The sequence below is a fragment of the Cebus imitator genome, unplaced genomic scaffold (assembly GCF_001604975.1).
Source record: "Cebus imitator isolate Cc_AM_T3 unplaced genomic scaffold, Cebus_imitator-1.0 Scaffold11, whole genome shotgun sequence".
NCBI lineage: Eukaryota > Metazoa > Chordata > Mammalia > Primates > Cebidae > Cebus > Cebus imitator.
The window spans coordinates 12,371,044-12,395,673 of record NW_016107326.1 but is presented as its reverse complement, the minus strand read 5'-3'; the positions used below and the strand labels follow the sequence as shown (position 1 = coordinate 12,395,673).

General features: G+C 36.2%; 1 protein-coding gene across 1 annotated transcript in view; it reads right to left on the bottom strand.

The window, feature by feature from the left end:
• The window catches only part of FRK (fyn related Src family tyrosine kinase), a 123,097-nt gene that overhangs the window by 30,904 nt on the left and 67,563 nt on the right, over window positions 1-24,630 (bottom strand). Inside the window, exon 2 of the mRNA XM_017497540.2 lies at window positions 20,826-20,947. Within this exon, the coding sequence (XP_017353029.1) occupies window positions 20,826-20,947 (122 nt within the window). The remainder of the gene's footprint in view (window positions 1-20,825; window positions 20,948-24,630) is intronic.

The window sequence follows — 24,630 nt, the reverse complement described above, 5'->3', positions numbered from 1 at the left end:
GACATGCTGTACAGGTTTGTAGCCTAGGAGCAGTAAGCTATACCATAGAGTCTAGGTGTGTAGTAGGCTATAGCATCTAGGTTTCTGTAAGTACACTTTCTGATGTTCACACAACAATGGACTCACCTAATGACACATTTCTTAGAAAATATTCTAGTCGTTAAGTGATGTGTGACTGTATTTCTGATATTAAAATGAGAAATTTCTCACATATTTCCTCATAAAGAAAACACAGGAAATACAATGAGCAATATCATCATTAACATTCTTAATAGTAAATACACCAATACATTGCAAATAACTGACTCTTATAATGTCCATTAATATGGACCAGTTTCCAACAGGGAATTCAATAAAGGCATTTATATGGCAAACTACAACACAGTTCACCACAGAGAAAAAGAAAAGCAATTTTCACAAGACATTGCACTGCAGCATTTTCTATGATTAAATGACGGTTACATTATAGTGAATCTGAAAATTGAGAGTAGATTTTTATAAATTATATAATTATAAAAATTATCTCGCAGCAAGAAAAATATGTAAAATGTATTAAGTGAAGTGGTGGCATACAAAATTAAGAGAATATCATACAGAAACATGAGGATACATCTGGCAGCTCACATGTCCTAGAGCCCTTTTTTGCTAAAGGAATCCAGCTGAGGTTCCTTGTGGAAACCATAATTGCATATGAGCAAAGATGATTAAATTTGCCAACACGAAAATAATTGTGTTAGACTGGCAGATTTGTGGGTGTTTTACTCTTTCTGCTTTCCAAACCAACTGTAATAAAGATATACTGCCTTTAAATAAAAACATACACATAATACTTTCAGCTTTTTAAGAAAAGCAGTATGAGAATTAACAACCTAAAGACAATGTCTGCACATTTTGCTGAAGACACTATCTGGTGTAATACCTGGTATTCTTTACATAAACACCTCATGAGCTCATTTTTCTTTGAACTTAATGCTTAAAATTATAATGTGTCTCCTCTTATATGTAAGCCAGTGAGAAGCACGATGTGTTTCCCTTTTTGCTTTATTTGCCTGAGAACTGCTGGCTAAACTGATTTCTAAACTGTGATAATTATCTTCTATTAGAGGTTCAGCATGATCTATTTCTCTGTTCTTTGTCATTGATTTTGTCTTTTTTATGTTTAGCTATATTTTATATTATGTTTCAGCATTATAAGCTGACTTAAAACATTCTGGAGATACACGGAAATACATGCACAAATGAAAAGATAATCAAATGTCATGGCACACTTACTAAACATAAGAAAGAATTTCTAATGAACTGAACTGCACAACAGTAAAACAGGCTAATTTTTTGGAATTTTTTTTTATGGAAAGTTTGAAGCTTCAAATTATGAGACATTCCTAAGCAAAGACAATACAGTAACAGACTACACATTCTTCACAAATTCTCTTATTCTATTAATGAAAAGAAATGGAGAAAGAGAATATGAACTATCAGAAATTTTAAAGATGATTTACTTTTTCCTTTTACTGATGAGAAAAACAAAGTCTAGAGGTCTGAAGTATACTGTTAGTTACTTTCAGGGCTGGAAAATCTAAGTCTGGCCATATGAGTGATAGTAAAAACAATAGAAACCCTTAACCACTAATTTTCTATTTGTTCATCAAAGAAATAAAGGTAATAACTTATTATTTTCTCAGTAGGATATCACAAGTTCCAAAGCTTTATGAGTAAACTTTCCCTTCTCTCTCAAAACTCTCCTAAAACTCTCAAAAAGCCTTCCCCATAATAAGGGAAAATGTCAGGACTGATTTCCTCTTCTTTTTTTTCCCACCCAATTTCAGTAATTAGTAGACATGTTGAACAGAATAAACATGAAATTCATACAGAAAGGTAATAAATGGTAATTAAAATACCTTGAAATCAATTTTTATCTCCTTTTGAATTACAAAAGAGTGTTTTTTGTATTAGCTAATTTATTTTCATAGCAGATTATTGTCTCTTTTCATTTTTCAACTTGCTTCTACATATACAGCACAGCTATTGGTAATTTGATAATTATTAATTCTCATTTCTACAAACAGCTCTTTTTCTTGGAAATTTCATCAGATTTAATGAGGATCTGTGATATAAGATATTCCTGCTGTTTATTTCAGACAAGTATTAGATCGAGGTTACTGTAAAGGTTAATTTTATGTGTCAACTTGACTGAGCTAAGAAATGCCTTGATAGCTGGCAAAACATTATTTCTGGGTGTATTGTGAAGATGTCTTCACAAGAGATTAACATTTGAATTAGTAAAGAAGATCTTCCCTCATCAATGTGGGTCAGCATCCTACAATCCACTGAGGGCCTGAATTATAACAAAAAAGATTGTATGGACAACTTCACTCTCTTTCCTGGACGTCCATCTTTTCCTGCACTTGGACTTCAGAGCTCTAGGTTCTCAAGTCTTTGGATTCTAAGACTCACGCCATTGGCTCCGCAAGTTCTCAGGCCTTCAGAAGCCTCTGACTGAATAATTACACCATTGCTACCCTTCCTGGGTCTTCACCTTGTAGATGGCAGATCATGGGACTTCTCAGCCTCCACAATTTTGTGAGCAAATTCCCATAATAAATTTTGATACATATATACTTATTGGTTCTTTTTCTCTAGAGAACCCTGTCTAATACAATTTAAGAGGGTGGACTCTGTTTAGATTTAGTTTTATTTGTCATCATTTGGTGCAAATGTAGGTTAGGTCACGTACAAGTAAACACTTCACATAAAGACAAACCATCCCTTAGTTGCAGCCTGAACTTTGAAGGCTAGTCAATAATCTTCATAATGGCCTTTACTCATTCAGGAGTGACACCAGGTGAACAACTGTGAATTACTCAGTCCTGGCCATCACTACTCCTAGGAAAACAGCTCAAAGTACACATTCCAGTGAAAGGCGGGCCAACAGCTCCAACTTCAGTGCAAAACATAGCATTCTTTATGAGTAATACTAAAAGATATTGAGGCCAGGTGGGTGGTTCATCCCTGTAATCCCAGCACTTTCAGAGGCCGAAACAGGCAGATCACTTGAGGTCAGGAGTTTGAGACCAGCCTAGCCAATATGGTGAAACCCCATCTCTACTAAAAATACAAAAATAAGCCAGATATGGTGGCATGCACCTCTAATCCCAGCTACTAGAGAGACTGAGGCACAAGAATCGCTTGAACATGGGAGGGGGAGGTTGCACTGAGTTGAGACTGCACCACTGCACTCCAGCCTGGGCAACAGAGTGAGACTCTATCTCAAAAAAAAAAAAAAATACCCTGTTGAATTTGTATTGAACACGTGACCTAAGCAAGCACTGTGCTAAGTGCTTTTTAATGTAATATTTCATCTAATCCTCATAACAACCCTATGGGGTATAAATATTATTTTCACCACTTTACAGTGGATAAAACTAGCTTATGAAGAGATCAAATAATTTGTCCCAGGATACAGAACAGATAACCATGAGTGCTATGGTTCAAAACCAAGTAGTTAAACTCAGAAGCCCATACTCTTAATCCCTGTGCATCATCTATTGTCAACCAGCAAGTACTTTTACGCAGCTATCACAAGGCACTGCTCACAGCTCCAAAAGCAAGTAATCTTGGAGCTACTATTTAACAAGATGATGATACTGCTTTGGATAAGGTCTATTCTGCAACTGACACTTCTTAAAGGGGAATACTAGGTTGCACTTTACTTTCTTACAGTATTTTTCTCCATCTAATACCATGACTCCATTTTCCTTAGTCTTACAGATACAAGCCAAAATTTCAATTTACATTATCTTATTCACCAAGTTTCCTCCTCATCTTTACTCCTCTCTCTCAACGAATGGGACTGCCATTCTGAAACCCAGACATTAAAGCTGGATTCCTCTCTTCCCGCCTTCTTACCTCTGACAGGGCATTATACTCTATCAATCCGTCCTCACCACTATCACCACCTTGCTGTTTATCTGTCCTGGAGGGTTTCAGTAACTCATAATGTGTTTTCCATGTCTCGAGCCTCACTGTCCATCTTCCACAGTCACCAACATCATCTTTCAAAAATGCAAATCTGACCTTGTTACTGTCCCCCTTAAAGCTCTTCAGGTGTTTCTCCACTGCCTAAAGTGTAGGCCCGGTAGCAGAATTCTCCACTGTATCTTAGCCTCAAGATTAAATGCTTATTTATTGCTCCCTGAATGTACTATGGGGTTTTCTATCTCTGTGCATTTTCACAAACTGTTAAAGTAGAATATTATTCTATTTACATATTACAGAGTAATTTGTTTCTAAAGTCCCAGCATCTCCTCCTTTATTAAGCCTCCTGGCATAAGCAAGCAGAGCGGCTCACCTCGTCCTCAGTATCAATTGTGTATCTACCTCTGTTATTGATTTCATTCCACATCATTGCTTATATATTTATCCTGCACTTCTCCTACTGGGCGTTAAGCCCTTTGATTGTAGAGACCATGTCTTCTTTATTATCCTAGTACGTAACACGAAATTGTCAAATCAGCATTATCATTATCATCATCATCATGACTAATGTTTATTGAGCTCTTATTGTATATAAAACATGGTCCTAAGACCTTCACATACATTCTCTCGATGAATTCTCACATCAATCCTGAAATGGGAAAGTGAAGCTGAGAGGGTTTAAATAGTTTGTGCAAGACCACTCAACTATTAAGTGATGGAGCTGAGACTGAAACCCCAATGTTTGATGTCTATCCTCTGCAACCAATTGGCTCATTAAGAGTTCTCAGCACAGGTTTGATAAACAAATGGATGCACTAACAATGAATCTACAGAAGTAAGTCCCAAGAAGAACATGGCCTGTTCCATAAGTTTTAATGTTTATTCCTCCTTTTTTTTCCCTAAAATATCAGTTGAAATATCCTATACCTGTTTCCCTGCTCCCACTCACGCAAAGTCTAAGATGGGGAAAAAAATCTCCAATAGCTGTTGAATTAGACTTTGATTCACATGGCCAGTATCCACTTCTGTTGTGAATTTACTAAAGCCCAATGAATGAATTTGATTTACTTTTTGAAACAAATTGTTTTGCTGTGCCACTTCAGTGATAATTTAGAGATCTTCATTGGAATCTCACAGAGCATTTTTCTATCACAATTCAAGAAAGCTTCAATAAGCACATCCTTGTGACGGGTATAATGATATCATCCTTGAGCCTTGTACTTGAAGGCATGGAGGGGAAGGGCCTGAGTCCACACTCAGAAAGAGCTGGGTTGGAAATGAGATCAGCTACTTACATGCAAATCAATTTACTCAACTTCTCTAAGACTCAGTTTTCTCATCTGTAAAGTCAAAAAGAATACTCCCTGCAGGATCATGGTGAAGATTATAATAAATATGCCTAAATCAGGATGAGTGTTCCATGCATAGTAACTACTGTTAATTGCTTCCAAAACTCCACACAAATGATTTCACTAATCCCAGCCCTTTCATGGGCTCTCTTTGGGTGGCTACTTTTCCTTTCAGGGACTAGGATAAAGGTAAAGATAGAGACAGGGTAAGGGCAAAACACTGTAACTACAATTTTTAGCAATGTGTTTAAATATTTAAATCCTACAATGTCTATTTTTTAAAAGAATGATGAATGAGATCTCAATCTTATATTTCTTCTGAAGAAATATAATTTTCACATACTCTTTTTTATTGTACTATGGGGTGGATGTCTACATAAGTTCTGAGTCACATAGCCTAGCTATAAACTTCAGATTCTTTACTTTCTAGCTGTGTGAACTTGGACAAGCTACTCCATGACACAGTTTCTTCCACTGTAAATTGGTGGTAATAATAGTACCTACTTCACATAAATATGCTATCACATGTAGAAACGTTCAGGACAGTGTCTATCACAAAGCAAACACTCTGCAGATATCATTCTCATCAACCAATAATGTACACAGGACTGATGCTGCAACAATTTTATAGATGATGAAACTGAGGCTCACACAGTGAATGGCCATAGCTTCTGATTTCTAATCTGGAGTGATTTTGAGATAAAGAAAAAAGATAAAGAGGAAAGTATCAATACTTTTCTCCCAACAAGCAGCAAAATCATTATGATTAGAATGCCAAATGCTTATCATATTTCACGTACATTTTATAGTAGACAAGTTTTCAGTGAAGTGATGTTGTCCTTTGGTGGGGGATAACAGTTATTTGAGGCTACTTTTATACCATTAATATGTGTACATATTTATGTCTGGGACTATTTATGTGAAACATGGGGTCAATTATTCATTGTCTCCTAGCCTTTGCCATGACTCTCAATTAGATGGAACATTCTTCCCAATCCCACTGACTTAGGATGTGGCCAAATGACTTGCTTTAGTGAACTGAGTAGGGACAACCATGACAAACGGCATGTCTTAGCAGAAGCTTTAAATAATTTGGTGTCGTTCTTCTTAGTCATCTGATCTCCACCATGAGAAAGTCATGACTCACATAGCAGCATCTCCTTTAGCCTGAGTTGCAGAATGAAAGATTCATGGAGGTTACCCTAGGCCTGTCTACCTTAGACAGAACCCAGTCAAACCACGACCAAACCAACAGCCATCATATAGCTTGAGTAAACCACTGAGGTTTACAGGCAAAAGTGATTAATTCAAGACATTTTAAAGAAAGCAGTGTGACTTCTGAATAATGTTTAAATATGTCAACAGATCCTGTTAGAGTAACTGCTTACATGTAGTCACATTAGCACGGATGAGTAACACTCTAGCCTTTAATTCCTTCAGTTATGAAAACATGTTTTAATGAGGTGATCTCTCCAGTTCAAGTTCTCTACTTCTAAGATTCCAGCAAGAAGATTTCCAGAAATGAAGCTATCGTAACCTTCAAACATGGTGGAGAAAAATTATGATCTCTACTTTCTAGAAGAGAAAACTGTACCACAAACATTTAGATGAAATCTGAAAATTCTAGAGACCCATCATTGTGACAAGGCACATCCAAGGAAATGTGGTGGGTTATACATGAGTAATGTGTGTTGACACTGGGATTCTGCTCTGCGGGCATCCTTTCTACCCCTGATAACAGCTCCATTCATTTGCCTAATTCTCATTTTTTTATAAATTAAATTATCAAAACAAACAAAACAAAATGTTGAAGCTACATCACAAATTTCAGACAGAAAAGAACAAACCCAGTATCTTCTTCCTTCCTTCCCACAGGCAATCATCATATCATCTCAATCTCTTCCTATGCTGTGCATTCCAAGCTACGATCATGGGCCAAGCTCTGTAAAGACTCGTTGTTGCTCAGGCTTGAGTGCTAATGACAATAGTAAATATTGATTTTGCTCGCTATGTGCCAGGCTGTGTTCTAAGCACTTTTCATGCATTAACTCATTTAATCCAAACACCACCACCAACAAGTAGGTACCATTTTTTATCTCCATTTTACTGAAAAGGAATCTGAGGCATGGAGAGGCTAAGTGACTTACCTAAAGCCACAATTCTAGTAATAGAAAGAACTCAAAACCAAGCACCCTGGCTGCAGAGTTCATTATCATAAACTGCAATACTCTTCATGGGAGAATCTATTTGGAGCACTGATAACCTTATTCTTCCAACCAAGATAATCTTAGCATAAAATTCTGCTTTCAGATTTCTTACAAATTGAAGACATAAGAAAGCAATCCTCATTTCTACTCTATCCCATTATTATTATAGACATAAAATTGTTTTCATTGATTTTGACCATTTGCTTATCTTATAAAAACACAACAAATAATATATTTCCTATATGAGTGTCTCTTCACTTAGTTAGCAATTCTCCTCCACTGCCAATTAGAGCATATGCTTCACAAGGCAGGAACTGTCTCACTTGCCATTTAGCCCTCTGAGTACTTACTGATACTTAGTAGGCATTAAATAAATATTTGATGAATGAATGGATGGGTTGGTGAGTGAATCACAAGTTTTTTAAGGCCTGGATCATCTCTTTGTTTGGGACTATACATACAACAGTAAACAGAAAATGCTGTTCACTATAATTACATAAAAATGAAAGTACAATTTTTGCTTATTTTTCCTTCTTTTATGCTTGTGCCTCCTACTTACTTTACTTTTCACAAAACCTTTTGTACAAACATCTGCAGGTGGTAAGGAGATAGCTCTGCAGAGAGAGGGGATTGAAAGAAAGTCTCTGCTCTGCTGAAACAAATAGGAAAATAAAATTCCTGCAATGCATAGGCTTTTAAGACAACAAAATTGTTTCTCAGATTGAAGTTCCTGTGCTGAATTTCCTAATAATATAATGCATGGCACAATTCTAAAATGCATTAGAAATGACTTCATGATTGACAGGATGCTGATAAAGAGTTATAAAGCAGCTAATGTGCATATATCATTTTAGATACATGGTTTAACATTAGAAATAATAACTTATTAAATTGGATTGCGTTTATTTCATTCATTTTTATATCATCAACACATTTTGTGTAACTATTACCATATAAAAACTAGATGCCTAAACCATTAAGAAAAATTAAGCCTTGGTTAATTTTTTGACATTAATAAAGCAAAACTCCTACCATATGGAAGTCTTTTCATTTATAGCATAAATACTAGGAATACTTTTAAAATGTAAACACGTTTGCAACTAAAATCAGATATTCTTCTTTTAACGAATTAATGGGTCATAAAAACTAAAAACAAACAAAGTTAACAAAAACATTCTGTGTTATGTCTACATGATGGCATGTTATTTCTGACATGCCACAAGAGGGGGCACATGTTTTGTTTGAGTGAAAGCCCTCCAGTGGCCCACAGAGGTAAATTAAGAGTAGGGTGAGAAAAGTAGCATTCAACATTACAATGTCCCTGTTTGTAGGAGCCATATATGCAATACACGAGTTGGGCTTAATTCCACATTATTTTTTCAATAATATATTTTTGCCACCTGGAATAACAAATGTATATACCTTATTTGATTTAAGAATCAGGCAGCCTTAAGATGCAAACATGTAATTAGTTGTTATTTACCTGAGATAAAAACTGGACTGTATTTCTGAAGCCCATTGGAAAGAAAGAAAAACTGGATGCCCTCTTTCTGACTGACTTTCATCTCCAAAGCCAAAGGACTTTAATTTACTGTTTAATCCAAAACCTGGCACCAGGTCTTCTCAAATCTTCTTCAGGCAGAAGAGGAAAAAAATCTCTTCACCTCCCTCTGTCTTCTGCTGTTCAAGTTTTAAAATTATTCCTCTTTTTTCTCAGTTTGAGATCATTATGTTTACATGATATCTAGGCTTGAGAAGGAGAGAGACCAGTCAATCTCAGTTCTAGCACTTTCCAGCTATCCAAAAATATTATCCATATCAGATTCATCATGACTACATTGATAATATATACAATCCAGTATCTTTGTTAGTTATTCAAGCATACTGGTGGTAACAGACTAACAATTTACAGATCTCCATTTTATTTCCTAAATGGTTCAAAAGTGCATCACAGAAAACAGTTCCCAATTCTTTGATTTATCTATTTTGTTTTAGATTCAGGGGGTACATGGGCAAGTTTATTACACTGATATATTGCATAATGTTGAAGTTTGGGCTCCTAGTAAACGCCTCACCCAAATAGTAAGCTTTATACTTAATAGATACATTTTTAAATCCTCACCCCCTTCCCATCCTATCCCTTTCTTGAGTCCCCAGTGTCTATTATGTTCATGTACCCATTGTTTAACTTTCACTTGTAAGTGAGAACCTGTGATAATTGCTTTTCTGTCTGAGTTATTTCACTAAGAATAATGGCTTCCAGTTCCATCCATGTTGCTGCAGAAAACATGATTTCATTCTTTCTTATGGCTGCATAGTATTCCACGGTATATACATACCACATTTTCTTTATTCAATCAACCATTAATTGACACTTGTGTTGATACCACATTTCCCTGCTATTGTGAATACTGCTGCAAATAAACACATAGGTGCAAGTGTCTTTTTGGTATAACCATTTCTTTCACTTTGTGTAAATACCCAGTAGTAGGATTGCTCAGTCAAATTGTAGGTCTATTTTTAGCTCTTTGAGAAATGTCCACATTGTTTTCCATAGGACTTGTACTAATTTACATTCCCACTAGCAGTGCACAAGCGTTCCCTTTTCTCCACATCCTCACCAACATCTGTTATTTCTTGACATTTTAATAGTAGCCATTCTGACTGGTGTGGGATGGTATCTCATTATAATTTTAATTTTCATTTCTCTGAGGATTAGTAATGTTGAGTAATTTTTCATATATTTGTTGGTTGCTTCTGTGTCTTTTGAGGAATGTCTGTTTCTGTCCTCTGCTTACTTTATAATGGAGTTCTTATTTTCTTGTTGATTGGTTTGAGCTCCTTATAGATTCTGGATATTAGTCCTTTGTTGGATGCATAATTTGCAAATATTTTCTCCCATTTTGTAGGTTGCCTGTTTACTCCATTGATTGCTTCTTTTGCTGTGCAGAAGCTCTTTAGTTTAATTAAGTCCCATTTGTCCATTTTTGTTTGTGTTGCATTTGCTTTTGAGATCTTAATTATAAATTATTTGCCTAGGCTAATGTCTGAAAAAGTTTTTCCTAGGTTTTCTTCTAGGATTTTTATAGGCTCAAGTCTCACATTTAAGTCTTTAATCCATCTTGGGTTAATTTCTGTATGTAGAGATAGGGGTCCATCTGCATATGGCTACACGATTTTCCCAGCACTATTTATTGCATAGGGTATCGTTTTCTTATTGTTGAATTTGTCAACTTTTGTTGAAGATCAGTTGGTTGTAGATATGTGGCTTTATTCCTGAGTTCTCTATTCTGTTTTGTTGATCCATGTGTCTACTTTTGTACCACTACCATTCTGTTGTACATATTATAGCCTTGTAATATAGTGTGAAATTGGGTACGGTGATGCCTCCAACTTTGTTCTTTTTGCTTAGGATTGCTTTGGCTATTTGTGCTCTTTTATGGTTCCCTGTGAATTTTATATATTTTTTCTAATTCTGTGAAACATGGTAATTTAATAGAAACTACATTAAATTTGTAGATTGCTTTGGGCAGTATAGTCAATTTAATGATATTATTCTTCCTATCCATGAGCATGAGCTGTTTTTCCATTTGTTTGTGTCATCTATAGTTTCTTTCATTAGTGTTTTGTTCTCCTTGTAGAGGTTTTTCACCTTCTTGGTTAAATGTATTCCTAAATATTTTACATTTGTTGAGGCTATTGCAAATAAGATTTAATTCTTGATTGGTTCTCAGGTTGAGTGCTGTTTGTGTATAAAAATGCATCGAGAAATTTTACTGAAGTTGTTTATCAAGTCTAGGAGTCTTTTGGAGAAATCTTTCAGGTTTTCAAGGTGTAAGATCATGTAATCAGTGAAGAGAGACAGTTTGACTTCTATTTTTCCAATTTAAATGACATTTATTTATTTTCTTGTCTGATTGTTCCATGACTTCCATCACTATGTTAAATAGGGGTGGTTAGAGTGGACATCCTTGTTTTTTTCCAGTTCTTAGAAAGAATGCTTTCAACTTTTTCCCATTCAGTATGATGTTGGCTGTGAGTTTATCATCTAAGGCCCTTATTATTTTGAGTTATGTTCCTTTGATGCATAATTTGTTCAGAATTTTTATTATGAAGGGATGTTGGATTTTATTGAATGCTTTTTTCTGCATCTATTGAAATGGTCATATAATTTTGATTTTTAATTCTGTTTATGTGGTGAGTTACATTGATCATTTCATTCATCCTTTGCTTTTTCAGAAGAAACATTGTCTTAGAAAAACAAATTCTGTGCCACTATTTTCCATTTGCTTTTACTCTAATACTAAGTATAGTGGTGTTTGTTGTCTCATCTCCTGTATTGCCCTCCCTTATTTATTCCTTCAAAAAAAGTAATTGTTCTCTTTTCTGGGTTCCCAAATCACTTTGCATATAACTTATTATGCTTGTCACTGTGTGAGCTATTTACTTGCTAACATAATTATGTCACATAGTAAACCCAAATGAAAGTTCTAAGATGAATGAGTAAATGTATGAATCAATGATTAAATGAATGGTTAAAAATACTTCAAAGTGTTTCTCCAAATGTTTTTGAAAAGTCCTTTTTTATGTAATGACAAGCTAAGGCAAGAAAAAAAAAAACAGTAGCATTCTTATTAAAACAATTCAAACTTTATAAGAAAACAGTTATCAAAAAAGCACTTCAACATTCAAAACACCATTCTATGTCTTGAGTACCTTGCTCAAAGAAAGTAAAAACAAAGGTTTAGAAGATGGGAATGCAAGTCTTAATCATGCAATAGCTGATGTCATAGCATAGCGTAGTTTGACTTAAAAGTAATACATACAATTAGGCAAGAAATGTAAGAATATCTACCCAGATTCTAATAACTTATTGGTTGATAGACTTAGTTTATAGAGGTACTATGATTCTGCATCTCTTACGTATGTTTTGAATAGTTGAATAGGAAGTAGGAGGATGTTAACTCTAGTCATTGTCTTAATCTGAATGAAATAAATAAAGGATCAATTTACTTTAGCTGTTAATAAAATGAAAAAATCAAGGGGGTGAAGTATATCATGAATTACAAAAAGATAGCAATTTTACCAAAATTCACATGACTTATTAACTTCCTACTTATTTAATACCTGAAATTGATTATTATCAAAGCAGCATCCAAAGTGTAATAATAGGCATTATTTCTTTGTTATGTTTTCCTCCAAATTGCTCAAAATATCAGTACAAAAAATCTTTTTAGCAAACCAAGGTAAGAAAAACAAGAAAAGAAAATTAAGACAAGCCAATATAAGGGATTCACAGACAAGCAAAAGAAGAAAAAATAAAGAAAACAAGCCTGGTAAAGAATACTTCCAGAAATGTTAGTTATGAATTTTCAGTAAGATATAAGATTTCTTCATGAACGAGTGCCCTAGAGAAAAAGGTTCTTTGCCTGTGCATATGCATGTATATGGGTGTACACAGATGCAAACACAGATATATGTGCACATAATAAAATGTTAATTTAACTTTATAGAGTATTTAAAACATTTGAAATATAACTTATCACTAGTAATGTTAAGAAAAGGCAGTGTATACCATAACTCACAAAAAAAAGTCACTTGTAATTATAGGCAATGATATTTGCAATTAAGCTGAACACAACAAAATTATGACTTTAATTAAAAGGGATTTTCTAAGATGGCGCCAACATGTTAAAATTTAATACATTTTATATGAGATACTGGAGTTATTAACATAACATTCTCTTTCTGCAGCATGTGCACTTTTTAAAAAGCAAAACATCTTTAATCAATATCAAAATGCTCCCAGAATCCATAGAAGTTTCATTACATAATAAATTCAAGCAGCATTATTTTTCCTTTTTCCAGCCATTTAATATTTGTCCCTACCTTTGTCCCTACCTGGGACATGCAATTGTGTTTGTATCTGTAGTTAATGGTAATAGAATTACTGACAAACACTAGTGGCCACAATGTTTGCATTAATTATAAATGAAGAATAAATGAATGGCTCAAGGGCCTGATGATGAAACTTAGAACATTCTGTGATTGGACTGAGTCACGTTAGGATGATTCTGCAGATCTCAAAAGTTTGTGTGGAATCATGGTAGCTGAAGGGTCTGTATAAAGTGAGTTTGGGGCTGAACTCAGTGCCTGGCAGAGACATAGAGGGTCACACTAACAAGTGATATGTCTTTCCAATTGTGTTTCCTCTACAAAAGTCTTATTACCTGGAAAAAACTGACCTGTCAAGGTGTGAAATTGTCTTTCTAAAGTACATCTGAAACACAGCAGATAGGAGGATTATTTGTGATCTTACATGGCCCAGGCCTCTGAGGTTTAAGGCAGTGACAATGCCCTTGATTATCTCTGTGGCTTGTAGACTACGATACAAAGAGGTGTTTGTGTGGCTACTGATTTTACAAAACTCAACTATAAACTATGAAGATAGAGAAGAAGCATGAAATAGAAGCAATAAAAACATGTTCTTCTACTCAAGGAGTTTAAAATCTAGTTTGAGATGCACCATTTTTACCTACACTGAAAAAGCCACTCAAATTTAAATGAGTCTTTTAATTTTTAAGTTTAACATGAAGGATACACAAAAGGTCAACATGAGAGGAGACACACCTTTCCTAAGAAGCTGCTATTATTCTCATTACTTTTTGAATTGCCTTTAGAATTAATTACAAGGCATGCAGAAATATTTACAAAGTTGTAAGTCCATAGTATCATTCAAGTTAATCATCCATATTATTCGGAAATTTGCTTTGGATAATTCTACCTACTTCTAAGTATCAAAGCTGTCCTTAATGAACAAATAATCACCCCAGCTAAGGCATATCAAATAATTATCACATAAAGTGATATTCTTTCTATAAAAGCAATTCTACCATTTGTTCAATACTTTGAACAATGGTAGTCAATTACTTTGAAGAGCAAACAATTTATTTGGTTCTAAAAATTTGAATATGCTTATTTTTCAATTAAACTGTGTCTCTGGAGAGGCCTATTATATTCTCAAGAAGTGACTTCACAGTGATCACAAACTACTATTATAAAAGTCCTGCATAGTTCATAGAAACTGCAAGTTCACTGTAATGAAATTTTATCATAGAAAGTATTCTGTTCAAAATCAGTACAAACAAGTCTCCCTGGCCAAAAAAATAAAAGATAATGGCTACTTGTATGTTCACTCATATGTGCTTCAAGCACCTCTGAGATTATTTCCCTTGGTTCCCTCCCCTATCTCTGTAAATCATCTCCTCCTAAATACCTCATTTGGCCAAAGCCACCACCATCCCTCAATCCCTCATGTCAGAAATCTGACATACATCCTAGAATCTCATTCTCCTTTATTTTGTCCCATTTCTGATTAGTCACAAATTCCTGTCAGTTTTATCTTCTAGATATTTCTCACCTCTATTCTTTTCTCTTCATTCCTCATAACTCTGTCCTGGTTCAGGCTATCATCTATAGAGAAAGGAGACTATGTAGAAACAAACCCTGGGAACTCTTTCTGGATTTCAATGCAAAGGATACACTAGGCCTATCCCACGGTCACCCCCAGAGGAGGGGCTGCACCTGAACTTAGCTTCCCACAGGCCAAGTGATTTCCTCTTCTGAGCAACAGGAGCTGCCATTTCCCACAGCACTTGAAGCTCATAGGTGCTGGGCTTTCCAAACAACCTTGCAAATAACTCATAACTAAACTCCGACAATCTAGCACCAAAGCAATCTTTATCCCCAGTCCTTTGGCCACTCCCATACTTGCCCATAAAAAAGAAACAGCAACAGAGGGGCCCTATGCTTTTGGGGATGCCCTCTGCTAGAGCAGAGAAGGTGCAGCCAGCTGAGCTTGGGGCCGGTTGCTTCTCTCTGGAGAATGTCGACAGGCTCTGCTCATCTTGCACCTATAATTTCAAACAACATCTAGTGATGCCACCGTGTGTGTTTCTCTCATTTCCCCCCCCAGGCTATTACCTATAAATCTCTCATCCAATCTTGACATCAAAGGTAACATCTAACAGACAGATTACACCAATTATTTCTGCCTAAAACTTTAGTCTGTATAACAAGGTCCAAATTCCTCAGCGTGATATACAAGATCGGGAACAGTCTAGCTCCAACTTTCCTTTCCACACTTATTTTCTACCATTCCTCCTCTCCTTCATCCTCTCCCCACATGCACCCACATACCTGCACTATCCTCCACCCTTCCTACCACTCCACAAAACACCAGATAAACTCAAAACTTTGTGCATTTGTCTTTGCCAGAAATGATTATTTACACACAGCCACCTTGTAACATAATACCTTCCCTGATTCCCCCCAGAGACTTGGCCCCTGCCCTCTCTTGTGTCACAACAAAAGAACTGTATTGTAATTCTTCTCTAGACTGACTTCAGGGACTGTGCCTTGCTGGTCTTCGCTGCCTTTCACTTACTAGAAGGTCTGGCACCCAGTGGGCATACTGAATGCGACTGAAGAAATAAACAAAGGTATAAGTAAATGTTCAACTCCTAGATGCATCACCCGGAATATTATTGATGAGCTCTTTTGCCTTATGTCCTCAATTTAGTCATTTTTCAACTATCCTCAATATATTATTATTTGATGCTGAATGAGTTTTACTGAGGAAAAATCTGAAAGCTCCACTACTCTGTAGGCTTTTACATGCAGAGTTGCCTCAAGTAAAATCACAGCATTCAATGCAGAATCTCTTCTGAAAAACTCAGCTGGAGCTCAATTTTGGACCCCAAAGTACATTTCCTTTAAAGTCTACTTTAAACAATTAATAATACTAATGCTTATAGGACACCAACCAGCAAATTAATATTAATGGTAATAACAATAATAGTTTCTTTTAAAGTAATTGATTGAAGTCAAGAAATAGCCAAGCCAGTTGACATGCAGTTAGAATTTTATATTTTCCATCAGAAAAACAATTCACTGCCAATGACAAATAAGGGTAGGGCCACTAAAACTACCTGTCATGCATCTAATGAAGACAGATTCTCTGGCTACCACATATAATATGTAATATCCAAAAGCACTGCTGTGATTCACAGCTAATTAGTGTCTTGCCGTTATGAGAGGTGTCATGGCCCTAACTCTCTTTTCAGATCTACTCAGACCTCACAAGAGCAGACAGCCATGCAGGGATCACAACAACCCAATTAGCACCCACCCAACCTTGGGCTGCTACTTCTCAGCACACTCAGCATCAATAAATCATGCTCCCTGATGAAGCTCTTCTCTGGCAGGTTCAAACCGTTGTTGCTCAAGGAATAAAGACAATACTTCTAAGGAAAACTCATGTGGGAAAGAAAAAGATGGAAAAGGGATATTATTTGCCTTCCTTTAGCACAGCAGTCAGCAAAATTGAAGACCATCAGTTCAGACTGATTAAGAAGACAACTGCACTAAGAAATAAATCTATGAGTGGTATATTTGAAGATCCTTAGTGATAATCAACAGCCAGCAATTGGGTTGTTTGTTTTAATGTGAGCCCTTTTTCTTTCCATCTTTCTCCTATATAGCCTTCCCTCTGGCTAATAAGAAAAATTTTCTTTCAGTAGAACATAATGGTATGCATTTACTTGGTACCCCAGTGAATACATAGCAATCAGATAATTTGTTTAAAAGACTAAATTGTTTGACTTCATTGAAAAGAAATCTATAATGATATGCTGGTTTCTAAGCAAGGCCTGCAGAGCTTCCTAAATCCATAAGCAGGCTCTAGAGTATTCACAGTACATAACAGCCAATATCCTTGTAATTTTGTTTTAAGCCTGTAAAGCTGTTTTTACTTAGAGAGTATTCTGAACAGTCACTGTTGCCTGGGCATTATTCAAAGACATAATTCAGGTAATTCTACTTCTAGTTTGTTTTCCTCATGAAAATAACTTTTTATTTTTTTTTTTTTGAGGCAGAGTCTCAAAGGACTCTGTCCTCCATTGCACTCCAGGCTGGAGTGTAACAGCATGATCTCTGCTCACTGCAATCTCCACATCCCAGGTTCAAGCGATTCTCGTGCCTCAGCCTCCCTAGTAGCTGTAATTACAGGTGTGTACCACAATGTCCTGTTAATTTTTGTATTTTTAGCAGAGACAGGGTTTTGCCATGTTGGCCAGGATAGTGTCAAACTCCTGGCTTCAAGTGATCCAAACACCTCACCCTCCCAAAGTGCTGGGATTACAGGCATGAGCCACCACACCAAGCCTCATTCTTCTATATTTTTAATGCTAATCTAAAAACATTTGATCTAGCTTTCAACTAAATAACTGCCACCTAATTTGATATGTAAATAGCGACAAAGACAAATAAATAAACAGGGATGTATTTAAACAAGGAATTTTCTTATAACTCTTCTTATTAAGCATAGAGATTTCAAAAAGATTTTTCTTCCTCTAAATATAATATTATTATGGAAAATTCAAATATTTTTCTGCAAGGATGTCCACTGTATCATATTTTATAGCAGCAAAATAATTAAAATATACAAAACATAAAATAAGTCAAATAAATCATGATATACTCATGCAACTTCTAAAAGTAACAGAGTAGAAGAATGTTAAAGGGCATGCAAGAATGTTCACAAGATACTGCAAGACTGAAATAAGAGAAAAATGGAGCTTGGATCTATGTTATGCACATGCATGCACACACAAACATGTATATACATATGTGTGTATACATAGGTGTGTGTATATTTATCTATGTACATAGATTTATAGAGCTATACACTATTTTAACAAAAGCTAACCTGAAAGAGCCAGTTCTTCAAGATGGATCCCAAGTGGCTAACTTGTCCTGAATTTAAAATAGAACTAAGAGGTCACTTGCTGATAGAGGTCACACACCTACTCTGAGTATCCTGAAAATCCACAACTCTTTAACTTTGGGACTTTCAGAACTTACCTGCTTTGGCCAATCAGGACTCAGCTATATCAACCAATCAGGACTCAACTTTAACAACCAATCAAGGTTCAACTCAGAACTAAGCAAGTTTGAAGCCTTCATTTGCATAAAAGAATCTGACTGGGAAACTGGGTGGTAACTTTTCTATGAAACCATAATCCTCCCTTTGTTCTCTGAATGCACATTTGTTTTACACAGAAGGCTGCATCCTCTGGGTTTGCAAACTTCCCAGAAGTTGGGAAGTTTGCAAACCCAGAGTAAAGTCTCTTTCTTTCTAATTCCTTTTCAGAGAATTTTGTTTACAAAACTCACACACACACACACACACGAACTTCATTATGTACAAGTTAATGTTTGATGCAGAATCTCTTCTGAAAACTTATTTTCAGAGCAGTTTTTCAAAACAAAAATTTTGTTTTCTGTGTATGGGGTTATGAGTATGTATGCATATGTATATGTGCATAAAAATATACTTCATAGGTCAAGAATTTTTTAGAATCTTGACAGGAAAAGTATTTTAATATTTAACATGCATCTTTCGAAATTTATATTCTAGATTCTTCTTCTTTAAGCTGTTTGCCTATATAAAAGTTTTTTATGTTTCTTTCATGATTAGAAAAAAATATTGTTATATGAAATATTCACTTATATCACTTGGATATGCAGATGAGGACTGGTGTGAATTCCCAGCCTGGTGGAACATCTGTTCTGAGTGACTAGTGCCATCCCATATCAGTCATTAGATATTCTGATCATCACCTTGGGTATAAACAACATTTAAAAGATAAGTGACAGGCTAGGTGTGGTGGCTCACACCTGTAATCCCAGCACTTTGGGAGGCCGAGGCAGGTCGATCACGAGGTCAAAGGATCGAGACCATCCTGGCCAACATGGTGAAATCCTGTCTCTACTAAAAATACAAAAATTAGCTGGGTGTGGTGGCACACGCCTGTAGTTCCAGCTACTCAGGAGGCTGAGGCAGGAGAATCATTTGAACCTGGGAAGCAGAGGTTACAGTGAGCCAAGACTGTGCCCCTGCACTCCAGCCTGGGTGATAGAGCAAGACTCCATCTCAAAAAAAAAAAAAAAAAAAAAAAAAAAAAAAAAAAAAAAAAAAAAAAAAACGGTAAGTGACACTTCACGCATAGTCACATTTCAAGAATAAGTGTCAGAACCAGCATCTGCTAACCTCTTATCCATGGAATTAGGTAGTAGTAAAGTTGAATCCATGTGGTTCTAGAGTACCATATTGACTCAGTGTCAGCATAGTTAGGACCTGAAGTATGGACCCTCTGCAACACCTGCCTCAAAATCACTGTCCTTGATTCTCTCCAGCTCTTACCCATCTGCCCCGATATTTGGAACCACAAAGTGTGGAGAAGGATAATGTGTACCAAATACACACAGACTGGCCAGAGTTCAGGTCAGATCAAAGTTCCCAATACACGTGGAATTATGGCCTACTTTCATGCAGCATCATGATGGCTGCCCTGATTTCCAGCTCAGTGAGCCAGGCAGATACAATGAGACAAATGGGCATCATGTTTAATCAGCATTTATTGCAGGGCAACAGGTATATAGGGAAGCAAATCCTCTCCCTCCAGAAGGTTCACATCTAATTAGAGAAACAGAATAATACATGTTTAAAGGAGATGGTAACACAAATGACAGGCCTAGACAATACAGAGAACAGAACAGAGCAAGAAGAGAGAAAGTCTCACATTTAGTGATGACCTAGCGTAGCATCTTAAAGAAAAGATATTCTGCAACATGGTAATATAACTAAAAACATAGCTTTTTCAAAGCAAAGACATATATTTAGGTACCTGTAACTACTGGGTATATTTTCAGGTCCCCTGTGTTTCTTTTGTTATAGGGCAGTGTAAACATGTACTTGATCCTTAGGTGAAAAACTACCATTGACCAAATTTTACATATTATGGGGTTAATTAAATTTATTTGCACTAATCATTTCAATTCCTTTTGTGTTTACCAAGCAAAGACAATTGAAATGCCAGAAGAAAATTATTATATTGTGACAAGATCAATTTTGACAACAGTGTAGTTGTTTCTTGCTTATCATTTCCCTAAAAAAATTCTAGGTAATGCAAAAGTTAGAAAATGTCACCAGATCCATGTTTTCCATTTCATATCTAGAGCATATATATTTGAAACTATTTATAGATACTTCTAGGCATAGTTAGTATCTCTTGGGTTAATTTTTATATTACTCTTGATTAGTTTAGTGGTGATTTTGTTGCTATTGTAAAGATAAGAAATAAGGCAAAGTTTAAATTATTGTGTCCACACAGAAAGCTCATGACTGCAGACTCTCAAGCTCAGAATGAATCACACAAAACAATGCCCATACCTGAAAGAGAGAATTCTCCTTTTTGGCTTTCACTTTCTCTGATTAGAAAGGCACCCGTCTGATTTTCTGAATATAATAGTTGTTTCTCTGCATCTGCTCTTTTGATTGCTCCAAAGAACCACCTAAAATGAGATATATATATAAATGTTAATTAACAAATTAACATTCATTTTTTAAGGAAGGAAAAGCCTGGCAAGATAGTATTCTAGCATAAAAAATATTTGGTATTCTTTAGTGAAACTATTACAGGTATAAGTGGTAGCTTCCGATACTTAGGATGATTTTTCAGAATGCCTGTAACCCACACCAAATTTTTTTTTCATTACAAAGTAGGAATTTGATTATGCCCATGACCATATCCCTTTTCATAGCTGTGTTCTGTCTGAGAGGTCCTAAGCCTTCCCTCTATCAAAGCCAAAGCCCCAGTGCCTGCCTGCCATGTATATCTGCCATGTTCCAAACTCTAAAATGACGCATCATCCCCATCCAACCATGCCCTGCCTCCCCTAACACCTCCTAGCTGTTAGGAGGCAAATATGCCAATCAAAGGATTCATATGCTTTATGTTAAAATATGAAGGATTAAAAATATAGTTCTCTGGACATTAGTTTCTTTCTTTTTTCACCTCTACCACTGTCCAACCCTGCCATAATATGAGATTATTTTGCATATGGGAGGAATTTATTAATAAAAAGGAACATTTAAGCAGTGAAGATATTTGAAAAAGGTGCCTCTGCCAAGGAAATATCACTTTAGTACTACTACCACTTCTTGCGTTTTTCCCTCTTATCTTTACCACTCCAGAAATATGAGTCAGATGCTGAACACAAGGGTTTGTGAATGCGATCATCATCAATAAAGAATTATGGATCATTAATATCAGAGCCACTGTCAAATGTACGTCACATTAGTAGAAACCAATGTGATCTAATAAGAGGAATATGAGGATTCCTGCTTTTCACAAATGATCCCTCACCATGGAGCCATAAAGATGATCATCGTCATTAGAGATTTTAAGTAAAACATTAATCTTTTCAGGTAACTTATTTAAAAATGTAAACAATCCAAGGGAAGAAATGCAGGCTTGAGGAAGAAATACAGGCTAAGAGAAAAAAAAAATGTGTGCTATCAAAATTTAACTTGAATTTGATTGACGGGTCATGGGATTAGAGAATATGAGTGCCCTAAGAATGAAATAATTGAAAGGCAGTTGGGGAAAGTAACTGAAAAGACACACATTAACATATAAATATTACCTTCTAACAAATGCAGGGTATTCATTTATCATTTCACCAATTATCAAATTGTAAGTTACGGCACATTAACTCTACCTTTCAGGACATGCCAGGTTATCTTGCAGTAATGAACAACTCCAAAAATCTCAGAGGTTTAAGGCAACTGGTTTCACTCAGCTCCAGGTCTATTGAGGTATTGAAGGTAACCTGGAGCTCTGCTTGATGTCTGTCTCACTTAGAGAGTTCTATCTCCACGCTTCCATGATTGCTGAGTCAGGATTGGAAAATGTGGAAAATCACAGGCTTGTTCCTAGAGCTTCTATTTAATGATTCTACTCAGGAATGAACCCATTGGCAGTAAGTCTCATAGTGATGCCTAAATGTAAAGAGAGTAGAAAGAGCCAATCCCACCATTTCCCAGAAGGTAGAGAACTGGAAACACTTGGTAGACCATACTAATGACTGCTGCATTGAGTCTGTATCAGAAGCAAGCCGATCTCCATGGACTATTGCTTACGCAATCGAAACCATGGAAGTCATGGAAATATTCCAACGTGGCCATGTAATGAATTCAAAGAAAAATAGAAATGCATGTTTTTGACTATTGCAGAAGTAAGTCAACAGAATACGTGAACATAAGAAAAAGCTCAGACCTAAATAAAAATTAGTGATGAAAGGGCGGATGATTCAATAAATAACACTAATAATCCACATGGGAAAAAACTGATGCTACCTACAACATACACAATAATTTCACATAGATTAAAGACCTACTGTAAAAGACAAACTTCACAACTTCCTGAGGACATTGGACTAAAGATATTTGTAGAAAAAACCCTATAGCAAATTTTTTTAATCCTTCTTTGTTTCAACAATTATGGACTTTTGTATAATACAGTGGTACAATCACTTTACAGGACAAATCACACTAGAACTGAATCCATAGTAACAATGAAATTAATATAATATTTGACTGAATGCATCAATTCACTTAATACCTAGCATTTTACTTAGCTGAGCTCTGATCAGAAGTGAAGAATATAAATTAAAAAATGTTTTCTAGATGTAGTGGCATTTATAACATCATCCTTCATACTCAAAGGTGATGCAATTGCTGTGGACTGCAGTCTCTAGAGCATGTGCTGCTGTGGAGACTGATGGACAAACAATAGCCTGTTCCAACCTTTAGACAGATGAAAACTGTTCTTTAATTTGAGGTCTGAATTGTTGGCAGAACTGTCATTCTGGTCAAGTCTGCCTTTTAGAGCCTCTGCTGGCCCTGTTCTGGAAGGGCACACACACCCCAGGCCCGGTTGTCCACCATAGCCATTTTCAGCCCTCTCTTTAAGTTACAGTTCTATGTGCAGTAAGCAGAGAGTGCTGAGAAGGGATCAAGATATCCTAGGAGTATAAAGCATCACAAGACAGGTATAAGGATCAGTGATCCTCCAAGTGTGGTCCCTAGATCAGAAGTATCCGCATCACATAGAAACTTGTGTTAAAAGAAAAACCTTAGACAAATTAAATGTAACAGAGTTTAATTGAGCAAAGAATCATTCATGAATTAAGCAGCCTCCCGAGCCAGAGTACGCTCAGAGCCCAGTGCAGCCATGTGGTGGAAGGAGATTTATGGACAGCAAAAGGAAAGTGACTAACAAAAAAAAGAAGTGAGGGACAGTAACAGCTGGATTGGTTACAGCTTGGTGTTTGCCTTATTTTGAACAAGGTTTGAAGAGATGGCCCCCTTTGATTGGCCAAAACTCAATGATTGGTAGAAGAGTAGCTTACTGTCTGTTCATACATCCAGTAAGGTTACAGTTTACTACGCATGGAGAAACCTTTAAGCCGAACTTAAAATATGCAAGGAGACAGCTTTAAGCTAATACTTGTTAGAAATGGAAATTCTGGGCAGGCATGGTTGCTCACACCTGCAATCCCAGCACTTTGGGAGGCTGAGGCGGGCGAATCACACGAGATAGAGTATTCAAGACTAGCCTGACCAACATGAAGAAACCCCGTCTCTACTAATAATGCAAAAATTAGCCAGTCATGGTGGCGTGCATCTGTAATCTCAGCTACTTGGAAGGCTGAGGCAGGAGAATTGCTTGAACCAGGGAGGCAGAGGTTGCTGTGAGCTGAGATCACATCATTGCACTCCAACCTGGGCGACAAGAGCAAAACTCCATCTCAAAAAAAAAAAAAGAAAAGAAATGGAAAATCTTGGGTCTCACTTCATACCTACTGAATCATAAACTCTAGGGGTGGGTCCCAGCAATCTGGTGTTTATCGAGTACCCCAGCTAAATCTAATGCACATTAAAGTTTGAGAACTACTGATGTACAAAAATAGTAAACCAATTAGAAAATTGTACAAGGCAGCTGAGAACGTTTTATTTTGGCACTTACATGCGAAAAAGTATCCAGTAAAATAATACCACACATACTCATACACACACAGTCTATTAATATTTAAAGAAAATAATCTAGGCCGGGCGCGGTGGCTCAAGCCTGTAATCCCAGCACTTTGGGAGGCCGAGGTGGGTGGATCACGAGGTCAAGAGATCGAGACCA